This window comes from Chiloscyllium plagiosum, unplaced genomic scaffold (genome assembly GCF_037043375.1).
Source record: "Chiloscyllium plagiosum isolate Xiang-an unplaced genomic scaffold, Cpla_swu_hap1 HiC_scaffold_6, whole genome shotgun sequence".
NCBI classification, from domain to species: domain Eukaryota; kingdom Metazoa; phylum Chordata; class Chondrichthyes; order Orectolobiformes; family Hemiscylliidae; genus Chiloscyllium; species Chiloscyllium plagiosum.
This window is the reverse complement of record NW_028270144.1, coordinates 114097033-114114447: the sequence shown is the minus strand read 5'-3', so window position 1 is coordinate 114114447 and position 17415 is coordinate 114097033. Positions and strand designations below refer to the sequence as shown.

The window sequence follows — 17415 nt, the reverse complement described above, 5'->3', positions numbered from 1 at the left end:
TGCGTGTTCAAATTTCTATCTAATGTTGGCAGATAATTGGCCAAAGAAAATGTTCCCACCCATGACATACAATCTGTGTTCCCTGAAGCACTCCATGGATAACGTTTGACTTTGCTAGCACCAGTTTTGTTATTAGACCTCTTATTTAACCAATATTTGCCCAGCTAATCTTTATGAAGAGTTGGTCCATCCACTGGTAGTTACCCTAATCGTGATCATCAGAATAAGGCTTGCATCCTGTAAATCACCAATCAATCATCGGGCATTACTTTTTTTAGTTTATTACGAGTGGATTTTAGTTGAGGTGGAATAGTCCAATTGTACTCTTGTCAAACCCTTGTGCTTTATAACAAGGTGCATCATGTTCTGGGCTTACATTACACTTCTGGGCTTTGCCTTATAGATGGTGATAAGCTTGGGAGTCAGACTGTGACTTCCCACCCACTGTGGTTGACAGGGTCCTCAACTGCATCTGACCTATCACCCTTGCCCCTTCCCATCACACTCAAGTGTGATTGGGTTCCCCTTGTCTTCACTTTTCATCCCCACCAGCCTCCACATTCAAAGGATCATTCCTTACCATTTCAGACAACTCCAGCTTAATGCCACCACCAAACATGTCTTCCCCTCATTCCTTGTCTGCATTTTGCAGGAATGATTCCCTCCAGGACCGCCTATGCCACAACCAACAACACCACCGCTACCTCTCCATGGCATCTTGCCATGTAACCACAGAAGGTGCAACACCTGCCCCTTCACCACCTCCCTGCTCACCATCCAAGGGCCTAAACAGTCTTTCCAGGCGAAGCAGCATTTCACCTGTACCTCTTCCAAGCTTGTGTATTGTATTCGCTGCACACACTGTGGCCTACTCTACATTGGCAAAATCAAATGCAGACTGGGTGACCACTTTGTGGAACCCCTCTGGTCTGTGCGCAAGCAGGGACCCTGACCTTCCCGTGGCCAGTCATTTTAACACACCATCCTGCTCACGTGCCCATATGTCTGACCTCAGCATGTTTGTGTTCCAGCGAATCCCAGCGTAACCTGAAGGAACAACAACTCGTCTTCACACTAGGTACTTTATAACCCTTTGGATTCAATATTGAATTCAACATGTTTTAAACTGTGAACCATTTATTCTCTTTCTTTTAGCTTATTCTCATGTCTTCTCCTCCCATCACAGTTACAATCCTTCCCAGTCTGGCAGAAGACACACAATTGTTCTGCCATTCTCACATTCCGATCGCTTAATCTGAAATATCAACATCCTACACTCACCTACCCCCCTCCCCCAAACTATAGCATAAATGCTGACCCCTCCACACTTGACTTCAGTTCTGATGAAGAGTCATTTAGACTTAAACCATTAGCTTTTTCTCTGTTTATGGATACTGCCTGACTCGCTGTGATCTCCAGCGTTTGATGTTTTCAGGTGAGCTAATTGTGCAGCCTCTGACCTGCTCCTGTTTCCACAGTGTTTATATGGCTGATACAGTTCAGGTTCTGATCAGTGGTAAAGCCCAGGATGTCATTGGGTGGGGGATTCAGCAATGATAATTCCTTTAGTTATCAAGCAGTGTTGGTTAGATTCTCTCCTATTGGACATGGCCATTGCCTGAGGTTTATGTGGCGTAAATGTTACTTGCAACTTGTCTTGACATCGTCCAGGCCTAGCTGCATATGGTCAAAGACGACTACAGTATCTGCGGAGTTGCAAATTCTACCAAACAGTGTGCAATCATCAGAAACATTTCTGCTGTAAAACACAGGAGCAGAAGTAGGTCATGCAGCACATTAAGTCTGCTCTGATAACTATCAACTCCACTTTCCTGCCTTATCCCAAATCCTCATGCCCTTATTGATTATACTTAATAGCATAACTCGTCAGCCCTGTGTGGTAAAGAATTCCACACGTTTACTACCGCCTGAGAGAAGTTGTTCCTTAAGTGGATGACCCCCCCCCCCCACTCTGAGATTATGCCACAGACACACTCACAAGGGGAAGCAACTTCACTGCAACTACTCTAAGTCCCCTAAGAATCTTGATTAGAGTGGTGCTGGAAAAACACAACAGGTCAGGCAGCATCCGAGGAGCAGGATTTTCCTACTCCTCTGATGCTGCCTGACCTGCTGTGCTTTTCCAGCACCACTCTAATCCAGACTCTGGTTTCCAGCATCTGCAGTCATTGTTTTTACCTTGCCCCTAAGAATCTTGTATGTTTCAACAAGTTTGATGTCGGTCTTCTAAATTTTAATGAGTGCTGTCCCAATCTACTCAACCTCTCCTCATAAGAAAATCCATTTGTACCATGTATCTTCCCTTCTCTGTACTTCCTCCAATGCCAGTGTATCTTCCCTTCGATAAGGGGATTGATGTGTTCACAGTAGGTTGTCTGACTAGTGTTTTGTATAATGTTAGCAAGACTACCCAATTTTAATACTTTATTTTCTTTGAAATAAAGGAAATGTTCCATTTGCTTTCCCCATCAACCCTGAACTTGTACGCTGGCATTTTTTGTGATTCATGCAAGAGAACCCCTCTTCCCCCCCCACTCACCACCTTCCAAATCCCTTTGCGCTGTAGCTTTCTGCAGTATTTCTCCATTTAAATAATAATCAGCCCTTCTGCTGTTCTTGCCAAAGTGCATTACCTCAATTCCCCACATTCTATACCATTTGCAAAGATGTACAACTCTGAAATAGTTTGAGTGGCTGAGCCCTTACCCTGATTCCCAGTTCTCAATTTGCTATCCTGGGATAAACTGCCTCTTAATATCTATCCTGTCATTTCAGGTTTATCATGTCTCCATCTTCCAAAACTGCAGGAGATGAATGGATCAACCCAGGCTATTTCCCACAGGAAAGTAGAATGAACATTTCTCAGTGGAAGATTAGGCATGAAACACAGTCATCAGGTCCACATTGCCAATTTTTTTCAACGATGTGGGACAAATGCAGAAAATTGGGATTGGCACACTTTTTGTGGTAGTTGTCGGTGCAGATTCAATAGGCTGAAGGGCCTCTTCGATGCTGTATGAATTTATAAATCTGTGAATTGGCTTTGTTTTGCTCTTGAATTCTGTAATAAGAGCATCTCTTGGAGTCCTCTTTGACCCGAATCCTCTACCAGGGCTAGAGCCCAGATGATTATTTTTATTGGCATCCTGCTACAAATTATGTTGAGCAGGATGAGGAGCTGCTTGCAAACCAGAAAGTTAATTTGCCCGATTCCACAGCCAGTTTAGAAGAGGAAAGCCTAAGAAAGTGTTCAGTATTACAATGGCTGAGTCTTGTGCCAATTGGTGTTTGATTTTTAGAATGACCGATTTGGAAGTAAAATCATTCAGTCAAATATCGTTTGCTAGTTTAAAATACTGGCCGATTGCAAGAAGAAAGTAAGTGCCTGTGACCAGTCCATTTGAATGTTGATTTTTATCAACTACTTTTTATGGGAGTGGATTAGATCCCTGATGTGTTTGTGTATGTCACTGTGTTGAAATTAAACTGCTACCATTCTCATACACTTTAATTGAGAAGAATTTAGCCATCTGGCTTAATTGAAGTTTCTACATTCCCAAACCATTTCCTACTTTTAACTGATGTTCTAATTTTTCCTTGTGCACAGCCTGTTTGTTTCACTGCATGGTCCCTGTAAGGCTGCTGAGTGGCCCTACATCTTAATGGAAATCTTGCATACTTTTACGGTATGTTCTAGTACGCCATGCAGTTGTGCACCTATGCAGCTTACATTCATTTCTTTCTGCCTCACGTATAACAGGTCTAAGGCACTCAACTGAATACCTAAAACAAAACAGCTGTAATCCAAAAGGCAACAAAATGACTGATATGTAACCAGCTTTTAGAAGTATGTGTAAGCCATTCAGCCCATTGAATCTGCCTTGCCATTTAATGCGATCATGGCTGATTGTACACTTCAATGCCTTTTACACACTGAATCCCCAAAACCCTTTCTGCCACCATTTAATAAAAAGTAAATCCACCTCTCCCTTTAAAAATCTTAAATGTTTAAAAGACTCAGCATCCACGGCATCCTGGATTTGAGTCTTCCAAAAATGCACTACTCCCTCAGTAAAAACAATTCTCAACATCTCTGTCCTCAGTGGTATCCCCATTATTTTCAAATTATGTCTCCTGATTCTACACACCCCAACCAGGTGAAACATTTTACCACCATACCCTGTCACGATCCATTTAAGTATTTTAGTAAAATTATTGAGTAATTTTTAATTTCCTGCACTTGTCCTGTATCCTTGAAAACAAAATGGCAATGTGGACCTGATGATGGGATTTCATGCCTAAATCTTACTGAGAAATAATCGTTTTTATTTGGGAAATAGTCTGGGTTGATCCTTTTCTCCTCTACAGTTTAGGAGAGGGAGAGAGAACCTTGAAATGACAGGATAGATACTAAGAGGCTGTTTGTCCCAGGATAGCAAGTTTAGAACTCGGGATCTGGTACAGGCTCATCCATTCAAAAATCACTTCAGAGTTGCACATCTTTGCAGATGGAATAGAATGTGAGGAAATATGAGGTACTTTGGCAAGAAGTATTGAAGAGCTGAATATTACTTCGGAGGGTTTCCTCTTGCATGAATGAGATCACCTCTCATTCTTGGAAACTCTTGAATACAGGCCCGAATTGCCCAATCTCTCTCAATAGGACAATCCTGTCTTCCTGGGAACAAGTCTGCTAAACCTTCATTTCACTCCCTCAATGGCAATAATATCTTTCCTGAGATAAGGACACCAAAACTGCACACAGTACTCCAAGTATGATCTAACTAAGCTCCTATACAGTTAGAGCAAGACTTCACTACTGTACTCGCGTAAAATTGCTTCACCTTGATTTTAATTTTCTTGTTTTTTTGATAAGGCCCCATTTCTGCATTCTTTTTGGCTGTGGTAAGGACTGTAACTTTAAATGACTTTAAAAAGAGCTGTTCCATCTGTTTTATTTGGTTGAGGATGCAGTCTTGCAATCATTGACATTTGCATATGGTGTGACTTGCGCACAAACTATTTTGAATTAAAATAACAGCTCTGCTGAAGTTGGTTTAAATGACGAGGGCGGTAACCGTTGTAAATGTAAATTGTTTGACTTTCTGAAAACAGCACTTCCACAGGAATTTAAATGTAATTTAGTTTTGTTTCTTTGGCAAATATTCAGAAATAAATTAACATGTCACTTGATTCTCCTTCATCCCTGCTGTCTCCTTTTGAAACCACTCTGTCCTGTTTTATGTTTTAGTATGTTGGAGAACTTGCAGAAGTGACCAAAAGCTTACAATAATAAGTTAGTGTAGTGGAAGAATAATTTTCAATCAAAATGAAACATTTTAATCAACAAAACTTGTATTTGCAAAGTTTTACTTTTTTTTATGCCATTAATATCCCCAAGATGTTTCACAGGAGTGCTATATAACACAGTATGACACTGAACATATATGTTAGATCATATGACCACCAGCTTAGTAGGTTTTAAAGAATGCCTTAAAGGAGAAAAGTGAAACCATGCTAAACCAGTGTTGAATCATAGCAGAACTGCATTTAGGGCACTCCATGCAGTTCTGGTCACCATATAATTAGTGGTTCACCTAATGTCCTTTTAGGGAAAAAAATTAGCCATCCTTACCTGGTTTGGTCTACATGTCACTTGACACCCATGGCAGTATGGTTGACTTTAGAGATTTTGAAATTTAAAAAAAGGCTGAGGGTACGATCTTCCCTTCTCTAGAGTTGGTGAGAAGTGGACATAATCCTGGAGAAAGATGCTTTCCATCTCTTTCCATTTCACTAACTCTCAAATTGAGTGCTGAGCAAGAAGATCCACTGAGAACTTTTCTGACGCTGGCAATAAAGCTCCTTGTGTGGTCAATTAAGGATCACGACATACCACTTCCCCAATTACCTGTATCCCCAGCGGGTGAGAAAGATGGTTGAATCCCTGCTCTGGGGTAGTAGAGAGTCACCATTTGCCTTAATCTAGGGCCAATCAAAAGCACGTATGGGGGCAAGGGGTGGCCTCCAAATGCTACCCCACCCAAACCCCTACCCTGTGAGAAGCAAAAGAGACCTGCTGCCTTGGATCCAGCTGAGAAGTAAGCCACAATTAGGTGTCTTCAGGACCCAGAAGGCCAACAGTTTTTGGTGACCTGGGATGGCAGAAAAGGGAGAAACTTAGTTGACCTCCAATATGCTCGCCCCCGCACTTAGTAACGAAGAAGGTAAAACTTGGCCTGTTTTTGAACAGTTTACATTATGGTTTATATTGGAGTCTCCCACCAGAACAGCTGCTTGACAGATGTTGAATTGAAGAGTGATGTGGTAATTTTTTTGGATTACTTTCAACAGAAACGTAATTTGGAGCATTAAGTAATGTGATCGTCTAGGTTACTGAACATGCTGCAGTTTCACATGCAGGGTTTTGTTTCTGCTTTTGTAACTTCAACCAAAGCTAATGTAACACTAGTTATGCTGCCAGGATGGGGTAACTGTTGTCCTGTGTCTTTCAATAACAGAAACTGGCGTTAAAACCATAGGGTTTCATTTCTGTCCAGCATGTTTGTGCAAAGTTCCTAATCAAATATTGTCATTGGTCTGTTCAGCATAAACACTGTTGAAATGAGAAACTGATGTATGTTCACTGTGTTCAGAGACTAGCTGGGTTTAATTTCTTCAGTAGCTGCTACTGCTTGCTGACCCACACTGGACTCCCAGGTTACCAGTGCCTTGATTTTGCAATTCACATCTCCCTTCTTCTGTAACCTCTCCCTCTCTATAACATTCTTAGCTGCTTTCCAGGTGACCTCTGCTGCATCTCTCCCATTTCCTTGGCCACTGAGTAGGTGCCATCTCATGGGCATTTAAGGTGGGACCATCCTGCACACTACCTGCGCACACAAGGAAATGGGCATGGGCCTGGGCCTCTCCCACTGCTGGTTAGATACCAGTGGTGTCAGGATAAGGCCCTCAGGTGGGCCTGATAGCAGTGACAGCAGAGGTAGGCAGCTAGGCCACTGTTGAATTTAACATGTGCCAATCCAAATATGAAATCCATCGATGGGAATGTGTTAAATCCCGCCATAATTTCTGGTACGGTCTTTTTAAATTCATTGTCGAGATGTGAGCATCTCTGATGAAGTCACGATTATTGCCAAATTGAAAGCAAAATATGTAGATGCTGGAAATCTGAAACAAAAACAGAGTGCTCTAGAAACTCAAGTCTGGTAGTCTCTGTAGAAACAGAAACAAAGTTAATGATTAGAGTCTGATATGTTCTTCTTTGGAACTCACAAGGTGGTGATTAGCTGCTTTCTTGAATTGCTGCAATCTATGTGATGTAGGCAGACCCACAGTACTGATGGGAAGGGTGTTTGACCCAGTGACCGTGAAGGAACAGCGATATATTACTAAGTCAGGACAGTAAGTGGCTTGGAGGGGAACGTGCAAGTGGTGGTGTTCCCATGTTCTGCTACCCTTGTCCTTCTAGATGAGTGGTTGAGGGTTTGGAAGGTGCTGTGTAAAGAGGCTTGGTGAATTGTTGGAATTTCACAGGGATTTTGGGCAGATCCCATCTGTAACGTCGTCAGCCACGATCTTCATATTTTCCTTTCATTCAGGAAAGAACATGGTACCTGTTACAGAAATACTCAAAATGGAGAATAAGAAGAGGAAGAAAATATACGTAACTCACTGATAATATTAGATTTTAGATTTATGAATATAGGGAGCCTGCCGGATAAGATACTGCATTTATTTGTACCTGGAGAATGTTTAGGCTTATTGATGACTAATTTTGAAAAGTTTCCTCTTCTTGTTTGGCATTTAGAATTCTTCCTTAACAGAGAAACCTCCAGTTATCTGAAGCCAATATTAACGCACAGTGGCCCTCCACTCACTGCCACATTACCCAATTGGTGTGGTCCTATAGCACGATGCTTGACAAGTCCACTGGCTTACGAAGTAAGTACTAGCCATTACAGTTTAGACTAACTCACGTTGAAGTACATGTTGTTTCTTCTCCAAAAATAAATGTGAGGTTCTTTTTCATTTTTGAAAGCTGAGGTGGCAACAAAATTGGTAGGAAACCTGTACCTTTTCTGGATCTGACTTAATTTCTGAAAGTGTTGGATATCTTTCATTGATTATTCCACTATAGTGGCGTGGGATAGAAATCACTGACTAGCTGCAGCCATTTTTGTTGTAAATGCCTTGTACATGATTCAGGTAATTGTAGAAAATTAAACAATGAACTGCAGATGCTGGAGATCCAGGTGATTTTTATTTCTCTGGTATTAGATTCAGACATGAATTTATAAAACACATTTTTAGAACAGTTTCTAGGTTTTTTTTTTGCCCAGCAGTTGGAAGTGATAGTTTCACTATTAGAATGAATGAAGACCATGTTGATATGTCTGATGTGACACACATCCTTGGTCTCCATCCAGTAAAATGCTGGCTATTTATTGCCATAACATGCCTAATTGAAACTGCTCCTTATTTCCTAACTTTTGTTGAAGTTAGTATGTAACTTGCAACGTGTTCATCTGTTCTTTTCCCTCAGTGCAGTAACCTACATGATATGTTAGCTCCTATTTTGCTGTCAAAATAACTGAACCGAACAGTGCTCACTGTAGTTTATGTACAAATTATACAACAATGTGTCAGCAGGGGAAACAGTACAGTTAAACTCAGACTCAAACACAAATATCCAAAAGTTCTGACCTGATTTGTGCCAATTGACTGAACTTCACAGAAATGGTAACTCACTACGTTGCTTACTTTTAAAGCACATGAAAAATTACAGCAGTACTTGTGAAGGAGGTACAAGTTATAATTCTTGAAAACTCAGTCCTAATATGCTAATTACTGCCAAACAACATCTCTGGTTGTTTAGAAGTGTGGAGTACTATTCCTTCAGATTTTAGTTGTTGTAAGAGATTTTTGTTTAAACTTTTCTGTTCTCTCTCAATCCAATTTTTCTTTTCCACTTCATTATTCTGTGTCTGATCAAGCATTGAATTAACCCAAGGTGGCACAGTGGCTCAGTGGTTAGCACTGCTGCCTCGCAGCGCCAGGGACGTGGGGTCAATTCCAGCCTTGGGCAACTGTCTATGTGGAGTTCGCATATTCTCTGCGTGTTTGCGTGGATTTCCTCTGGGTGCTGTGGTTTCCTCCCAGAATCCAAAGATGTGCAGGCTGAGTAAATTGGCGGTGCTAAATTGAGAATAGTGTTCAGGGATGTGTAGGTGAGGTGTATTAGTCAATGGTAATAATGGTAGAGGAATGGATTTGGGTGGAATACTCTTTGAAGGGTCATTGTGGACTTGTTGGACCGAAGGGCCTGTTTCGATACCGTAGGGATTATAATTCATTCTACCTTACACTTCCTTCTCAGATCATGTATTATCAAGTTCACAATCATTCAACGTGATTATTTAGGAAAATAAACAATTTATTCCTCTGTTCCTCAGGTCCCAGGTGCTTAGGTTCCTTTGCTGCACTGTTATCAGCTTGCCCTTTCAGCAACTTGCCATGTTAAAGTTTGCCAGGGAAAGGTCTATACACTCAATTGCTATTAGTTGACTTACTATAACAAACTCTGAGGAGAAAGTGAGGGCTGCAGATGCTGGAGATCAGAGCTGAAAATGTGTTGCTGGAAAAGCACAGCAGGTCAGGCAGCATCCAAGGAACAGGAGAATTGACGTTTCGGGCATAAGCCCTTCTTCAGGAATGAGGAATAACAAACTCTGGCCCATTATAAACAGGACTGATCTTAAATAATCTAATTGATGGTTGTAGATTCAAGAACTCCTTCTTCCAAGCTGTGTTTGATTTATGAATGGACCTCTCATATATTAGAGTTGATCTTTCTCTGTACCTTCTCAGTAGCAGTAACACTATATTCTGTATTCTATTCTATTACCCTGATGTTCTATATAAGGTATGATTTGTCTGATTAGCACGCAATCAATACTTTTCATTGTAGCTTGGTACAACAATAAATCGCATCAAAATTATGGCCAACGCCCAACTTTGAGCTTTTGATGTTCAAGAAGATTTAATGCATCAAATTGTTAGAAAATATTGTAAGGATTATTCTTGGTGTGGTGAGGACAATGCATATACCTATTAAATTGAGATTACTGACAATGTCCTGTAGTAATGCTAACTTGCTACTTTTATCTTCCAGAATCAAGAACAGCTCAGAGACGATGATTCAGATCTCATCCTTAATGATGGTGACCTAAATTTGACCTACGGTGGCAGTACTCTAACCGCCAATGGCTCTTCCAGTTCAGGTACTGCCTCCAACAGTGTGGATGGCAAGAGAACCAAGAGCATCTCGGAAGATGTACTGGAACGTGATTTGGGAACAGATGATCATGAACTTATTTCTAGAGGCACCAGATTAGTTTTTCCCTTGGATGATCATGCATGACTGCAATGATGTGAGCGAGCCACAGAATAGCCCAAGAAGGATCAAAGCCTATTTTGTTCTTGGCAATGAGACTGAACTGTTTACTTGTGTAATTTTCTTTTTCCTTGCTCTCCCCAAAAATCTCTTGGCTCAGCTATTTAAAGTGTGAGAATGTGAAAACGTGTGGCATTTCACTAAGCTTTTACTAAAGTATGAAATTGCCATGACCCTTTAGTGTATTACTAGTACCATTGCTGTTGTAATTACCTTTGTCGACTGACTGATTAGTCTCAACACTGTGATGCTTCACCTAAAGTCCCAGTTACAGTGCATGCACATTCCTGGTGCAAAGTGGCTGCACTGAAATCGAATCTGTCGTATGATGCTGCCAGTCTCAGAAATTGCTGCCATCAGCATCATGCACTAGCTGCCATTAGTGTGCAGCTCATTTCTACCTTCAACATTCAAAGCAACACAATGCAGGCAATGTCTGTCGATGCTGTAATGCCATTGCATTTTTGATAGTGGCAAAAAGAAGGTTATCTCTTCGCTGCTCTAGGAATGGCACCTGAAGTTGATTGGTGAACAGAGCTCCTCGCAAATATTTCAATATAAATGCGCTTGGGCCTTCTACTCCTCCCAATGATGTGAGCATTTAATTTGAATGACAGTTACACTCAGCACTGTTAAAGTGGCATCTTGTGTCGTTACAACATAACTGACAGTGACTGACTAAGTCTTAGCGTAAGATGAGGAAAGGCTTGTGATGGGATGTTCGTGATGAAGGGGGCTGGGGTAAAGGAAATAAAATTTTAGTGAACTTTGAAATTTAGTTACAGCCTCTGCATGATATAGAGAAGGGACAGTAAGCTTACTCCATTAAGTGAAGGCACATTATTTTCTTACGAGTGGTTTTGCTGTTGCAAAAACGTACCCGTGTGATCACATCTTTGTATAGCTGTTGTATCCCTTTATTCAACATAGTTTCTATGTCACTTAAAGATATTCACTTTTGTCCTGAGCTGCTATTAGAGAACAATACTTTTAAAAAGAAAGCTGTAAACCCCATGGAGAAGTAGGCTGAAGAAATTATTTTTGGATTTTGTCAATTGATAGCCGAATGTTTCTTGACGTTGATTGGGGCAGATAGGCAAATAATATCCATCTCTCCCAAGGGGGTCCAGAGGTCAGATTCTTTTCTTCTCTTTGTCAAATCTAACTAGTGCAAAACAGCATTACAGTAATGCTTGTTAATGATGTTGGTGAATTGGAACAAGATAAATGGTAAGATGCTTTTAAAAATCATTCGTTCCTTGCATATTTTTATGTCTGGGTGGCAGTAACCTACTGTAACATACGTCCTTGTTTCCTTTCATATCATTTGAAGGAAGTGTGTTCCAGAGCTTTTGTTTTTGCTTTTGGAGAAGGTGAATCTGTGGAAAAGGCAGTAGGAGTCTGACATCAGTGGACCACAGGTTTTTATAGGGGAATGAGGTAAACCAGTTTGAAATCTGTCATTCTCTTTTTGCAATCAGAGGACAGAAGCCCAGATAGGTAGATGTTCAAGCCATTTTTGCTTCAAAGTTCAACCATTTAACTTAAAATACAGTCATCCCCTAAAAGCAAAATATTGCAGATGCTCGGGATCTGAAATTAAAAACTGAAAATGCTGGAGAAATTCAGGCCTGGTAGAATCTGTGGAGAGAGAAACAGTTAAGGTTTTGAGTCCACTCTGATTCCTCTTCAGAACTCTCCAAACTATCAAAACTTTATTTGTATGATTCACATTTTTCACCCCAACATAATTTGTCACACTGTCCTCTATTACAAGTGGCATTTTTTTTTTAAGAGCATTATCTTGAATTCCTCAGGCTAGATATCCTAAAGTGCTCTTTGTAAAAAAAAAACAAAGAGACCTTTCAAATTAAATTTTTAGCTGAAGTCAGTCAGTGAAAGAATTGCACATCACCTGATCACAACATTATCATGTTGGAATGGCATTTGAGCGAGGGATGCAGTTTTACTTGACTGTAGGAATACAAAACATTTAGACTGCCAACTTCATTTAGAGGAGAAAATGTGGTAATTGTTTACAGGAGGTAGTTCAAGACCGTTATAGACTGTTCCTTGAAGCAAAGTCAGCAGCAAGCCTCTCTGTACAATTCATTAGTAACATTATAGCAACCTGATTTGACCATTCCTTATGTGACATCAACAGCATTTAATTAGACAGTGCAATGTATCCATTTATACTTATGTATCTTGATTTAGAATCACGATAAGCAGTTGGAAGTTGCACTTAATGAGACAAAAACGACTATTATTTGCAGGAATGTGAGAACCCTTTTCTTAACTTCCAGAAGTTATCAGGATTTGTTTTAATATTGAACAGTTGCCCAGAACTAATTGTAACTTGAGTTCACTTTGTTTTGTCAAGGCTATGTGTTTGCACTGTGTATTTTGTTTCATCAAGATGAGTGTTTATTATGCAGAGGGAATAATGAGGCAGAAATCTGCTGAGTCCAGTGATTGAATTGACCCTAACTTAAAAATCTGCTGTGTTGACCTGTATGGGACATTCCAGTGACTCATTCCTAAGGATTTTGTGCCCAGTTTAAAGAAAGACATGGTAATTTGAAAATGTAAACAGTTTTTGTAAAAGCTTCAATTTTACCCAAGCAATGCATTTCAAGCAGAAGTGTACTAGGAAACTGGACTGCAGGGAGCAGAAATGAACCTTACACTGGCCACATTACTGTAAATGTGTTGCCAAGTCTTTATTTTTGTCATTTGGGTATTTACTTTGTTAATCCCAGGGACATTGAAAGTTTTATTCTGAAAGTCAGTTTCACTGAAGTGAGGTTTCAGAGACTTCTGTAACATGCTTGAACATCATTGAGGTGGAAATTGAATATTGGAGTCACAGAAAGCAAGTGCAAAAATCGTGTTACCAAAAGTAATGCCTCACCTTTGGGATCCTCAATGACAATGGCAGTTTAGAAGGTGAAAAAAAAAACTTTTCAAGAGTACTAACACAGATATCTTCAGAGCAAATTTGCTTCAGTTCAGGTAGAGACAGGGGCAGGAGGGAGTGAAAAGATTTAAAGTGTCAAATGGAAACTTTGCCAGAATACCTGGAAAGCTGCAGGGAATTTCTCTAAATGTACCAGATAGCACTGGAAGCATTTCTTGGGCTTCCTGCCCCAAGTATGTGAAGATGGAAATGAACAAATGTCAGCTGTTCAAAAAATGATTTTTCCAATTTTGCTTGCCTCTAATAATAAGTGATGGAAAGGGGCATTTCTCTCTTTCAGATAATGTTATTATTCTTAAATGATGCACAGTATCTAAGAAGCATTTGATGCCTTGAAACTTGACTGGGTCAATAATTTTCAGGAATGCTCATGTTTCAGCAAGTTTGAATTTTCTTTTGGCAATAGTCTCTTAATGACAGTATTTGCCAGGATTTCTAACTTTTGTACATGCTTTCCCTAGCTGAATTGTGATTCTAGACCCTGTTTTCTTTTGATTTCTAATTGTTAGAATTTGATCTGTAAATATGTCATCCGTACACTGGCAGTCACAATTTAACTGATGCTTTGAAAATAGAACAAATTGGTACACAAAAGCCATCTTTAAAAATGTACATATGTACACAACATCCTTTGGTTTCATGTTCTACATTGCTAACATTGACAGTGCAGCTTACTTTTATAGTTTCCTTAATATAGGAAGAGTTCCGAAGGTGTTTAATGTGATCCACAGTGATCCAAAAAAGGACAATTAAGAGGAGTGTCTAAAATTTTGATCCACGAGGCACATTTTAGGGAGCATCTTAAAAATGGCGAGGATGTTGAAGAGGTTTAAATGTTAGATAGTTAAAAACATTGGTGTCAGTGATGGAGTGGAGTTCTTGGAGCTTGATAGAGCCTGAAGCAGTACAGAGGCAGGATAGTGAGACCAAAAGGGAATTTGAACAGAAGGATGTAGATGTTAAAATGGATCCCTAGTGGATCATGAATCAATATGGGTCAGTGAGTACAGGGGTGAGTGGGATATGAGTTGGGGTATGATGAGTGTTTGTTTGGTTTATGGAGTATGGAAAGTTGGTAAGGTGAGAACTGAAATAGTCAAGCCCAGAGTGACAAGTACATGGCTGAGGCATCAGCAGTGGATAAATTTGAGGCAAGAGTAGCGACACGTGATATTATGAAGGATCCTTTCATGATGATGAGAAAAGACGGTCAGAAGCTTGGTTTGGGGTGATTGAGATTGCACACTACCTAGTTGAGCCTGAGATACTGTTAGGGATAGGGATGAAATGAATAGTGATGATTCTCCTTTTAGTTGTTGTGCTTGGACAGAAGCTAGTAGTCATCTGTCTTCTATTGGAATTTGTTCTTCTTGGGACTATGTTTTTCTTAAGAAACCTTCTCTCAAGTGGCTAGAATGAAGCCAATTTACACACATACCTATGTTAGTTAAATGCAGAATTTCACTTGGCTGCTCATCCTGCATCATTTAATCAATAACAAATAAATCCACTAAGTAGGTTTTACTGCATTTTTAAAAAAGATAAACTGGCTCACTTCCAAATACACAACAGGTAGAAACTAACTTCTACACGTGCTGCACTTTATTTCTATCCTCCATATTAGCAGGCCAGTTTTTGGTAATGTAACAGATTATTTCCCATGCTCCTTCCTCTCTCCACCATGACAATGCTTTTTAATGAAAATGTGCTTTGCAGTTTATTTTATAGTGAATGAAAAATATTTTGTCGTCTTTATATGATCACAAGCAAATCGCATGATGCTTTCTAATGCATTCTTATCTGCCAGACTGTTGTCAACAATAAAGTGGTTAGGTAGAGAAGGTATGTTATCAGCGATTTCTTGCAAACGTTTAGGGTTTTTGAGGTCACTTTCAAGTTGCTCATTCATCATGAAATCAGGCTGATTTATCTTGTGAAAGGCAGAAGTCTGGCTTTCTTTTAAACATTTTACATTTTCAAGAAGTGTTAGATGCATGCTCTTACTATTCCTGTTGCTGATATGCTTTGTGGAGCAATTGAATGCAAATGTCAGAAAAAAGCTGAGATCCTGTGATATACCTTCTGTTGTGATAGCTTTCTGATGCAACCATTTTCATTTGGAAGCATCTCTTACACTTAAGATGTGACAAGTGATCTTTTGGCACAATAGTATGAGGTGTGCTCATGAAGTCTTGAGGGAAATTGAGGGCAAGAGTTTCCGATGTCAAATGATTAAAATTCTGTTGAGTTTAAACAAAATCAGCACTTTAGCAACTGTCCGTCCATGTGTTTTTCCAGTACATTTTGCAAGGAAATGTCCGAGCTGAAGTGAACTTTTACTGTGCGTAAAACTCCTATTTAAATTACAAGTAGGTAACTGTTCTCAGTGCGTTCTTTGTGCATTTTGTGATTGGCCATGCATTGCAATGAAAGCTATGCTCTTTGTGTGAATAATAAGCCAATTGCTAACAAATAGCCCTTGTGTATGAGACTCGATGCAGAAAAAGCTTGTCAAGTTCCCAGTATGTTTTGTTCCTAAGCCCATGAGTTGAAACCTATGGGGAGGGAGAAGAGAAAAGAAGAAATAATAACAATCTGCATTATTTTCCTCTAGTTTCTACCCAGTGTTTAGTATCCCACCTTTGCCACCCATTTTTCTTCTGCTCAAGCCTCTCTCTGCGGCCACCAGGAAACAATCTGACCAAAAGGGACACTTTAAAAATAATCAAGAATGTAAACTTGTGTAAAGAGTGTCTCCAATGTTTTCCAGTCTTCTGTCCTCAAGAATCTGCGTTGGTTTTTCAAGATTGTTACTATTGAAAGTTAATGAAGAGCTTAAGCAAATTGAAATGATTTGTTATTTTTATCCTGGCCTATTTATTACTGTGAGAAGAGGTGTATCTAATCACAAGAAGCAACAACAATGCACAGTCTTAATGACTTTTATGTTAAATATTTTTTGTCTCCTGCCCAACCCCACTGCACATGGAGGGGAAAGAGAGCAGGGGTGAGGAAACTGGAAGCATTTATGGTTATACTGAGCACATCCGTCCAGATATGTTTTTTTTCTTGTCTTCAGTGAATCTGTCCAAGTCGTTCTGAAGGAAGTCTTTTTCTTAGCCACATACTCCTGCCAATGGCATCCCCAACATGAGGGTTTGAGGCGGGTAGTAATCAATTCAAGCACTCCAAAGCGAATCCCATTGCATCTTCGTAATTATTGAAGTGTAGTTCTTGGATTTTTGAAAATAAATCTTAATATATATTTTTCTGCTATGCAGAACTTTGCAAGAGATTTGAAGCTATAAATTGTAAAGGTCTTTAGAAAGTCATCTACACCAGGTGACGCTATTGTTGACTTTGTGTTTTGCAGTCCTTTGCATCAGGTTAGATTGTTTGCCCCTTACAAACCTCTGTATGTCTAAGGTCTGCTTTAATTTCACCTGAAAGTAAAGGGGAGAAAATATTATTTAATACACTGATAGTGTGTGAATTATAAATTGTAGAGAGGGAGGGAAAAAGTACATGTCTGCTATGAAAATTTGTCTGTCAACAGTACTCAGTATGGCAAAGGTCAGTCATGTTGGCAAATTATCATTCACTGTTTAAATGGTTGCTGTTTGTTGACTTTGGAGCTTGTTCATATGCTTGTGCCATAAAAACAATGATTTTTTTTAGTCCAGTATGATGTCTTTTGAACAGTTTCATTACCTAGATCATCTGGACCTGAGATGACACTGAACTAACTAGCATCCATTTGTCAAATGGTAGCTAACTTGACCCTGTGTTTCTAATGCAAATGTGAGTTGCGTAGTTTTCCCAATTAGTGTACCACTGTACAGGTTAATGTACTAACGTAATCATGTTTCATCATGCATGGTACAGAAAGGTTCAAGTATATATGTTGTCATAAAAATAAAAATGAATATAAACCAAA

At 39.7% G+C, this 17415-nt stretch overlaps 1 protein-coding gene across 2 annotated transcripts in view; it reads left to right on the top strand.

Annotated features, from left to right (window-relative positions):
* Window positions 1-17415, top strand: part of slc9a7 (solute carrier family 9 member 7) — a 145030-nt gene extending 127615 nt beyond the window's left edge. For both annotated transcript variants that reach the window (XM_043692310.2, XM_043692311.2), the window contains 2 exons: window positions 7881-7986; window positions 10217-17415. In XM_043692310.2, coding sequence (XP_043548245.1) covers window positions 7881-7986; window positions 10217-10465 — 355 coding nt within the window. In that variant the 3' untranslated portion in view covers window positions 10466-17415. The remainder of the gene's footprint in view (window positions 1-7880; window positions 7987-10216) is intronic.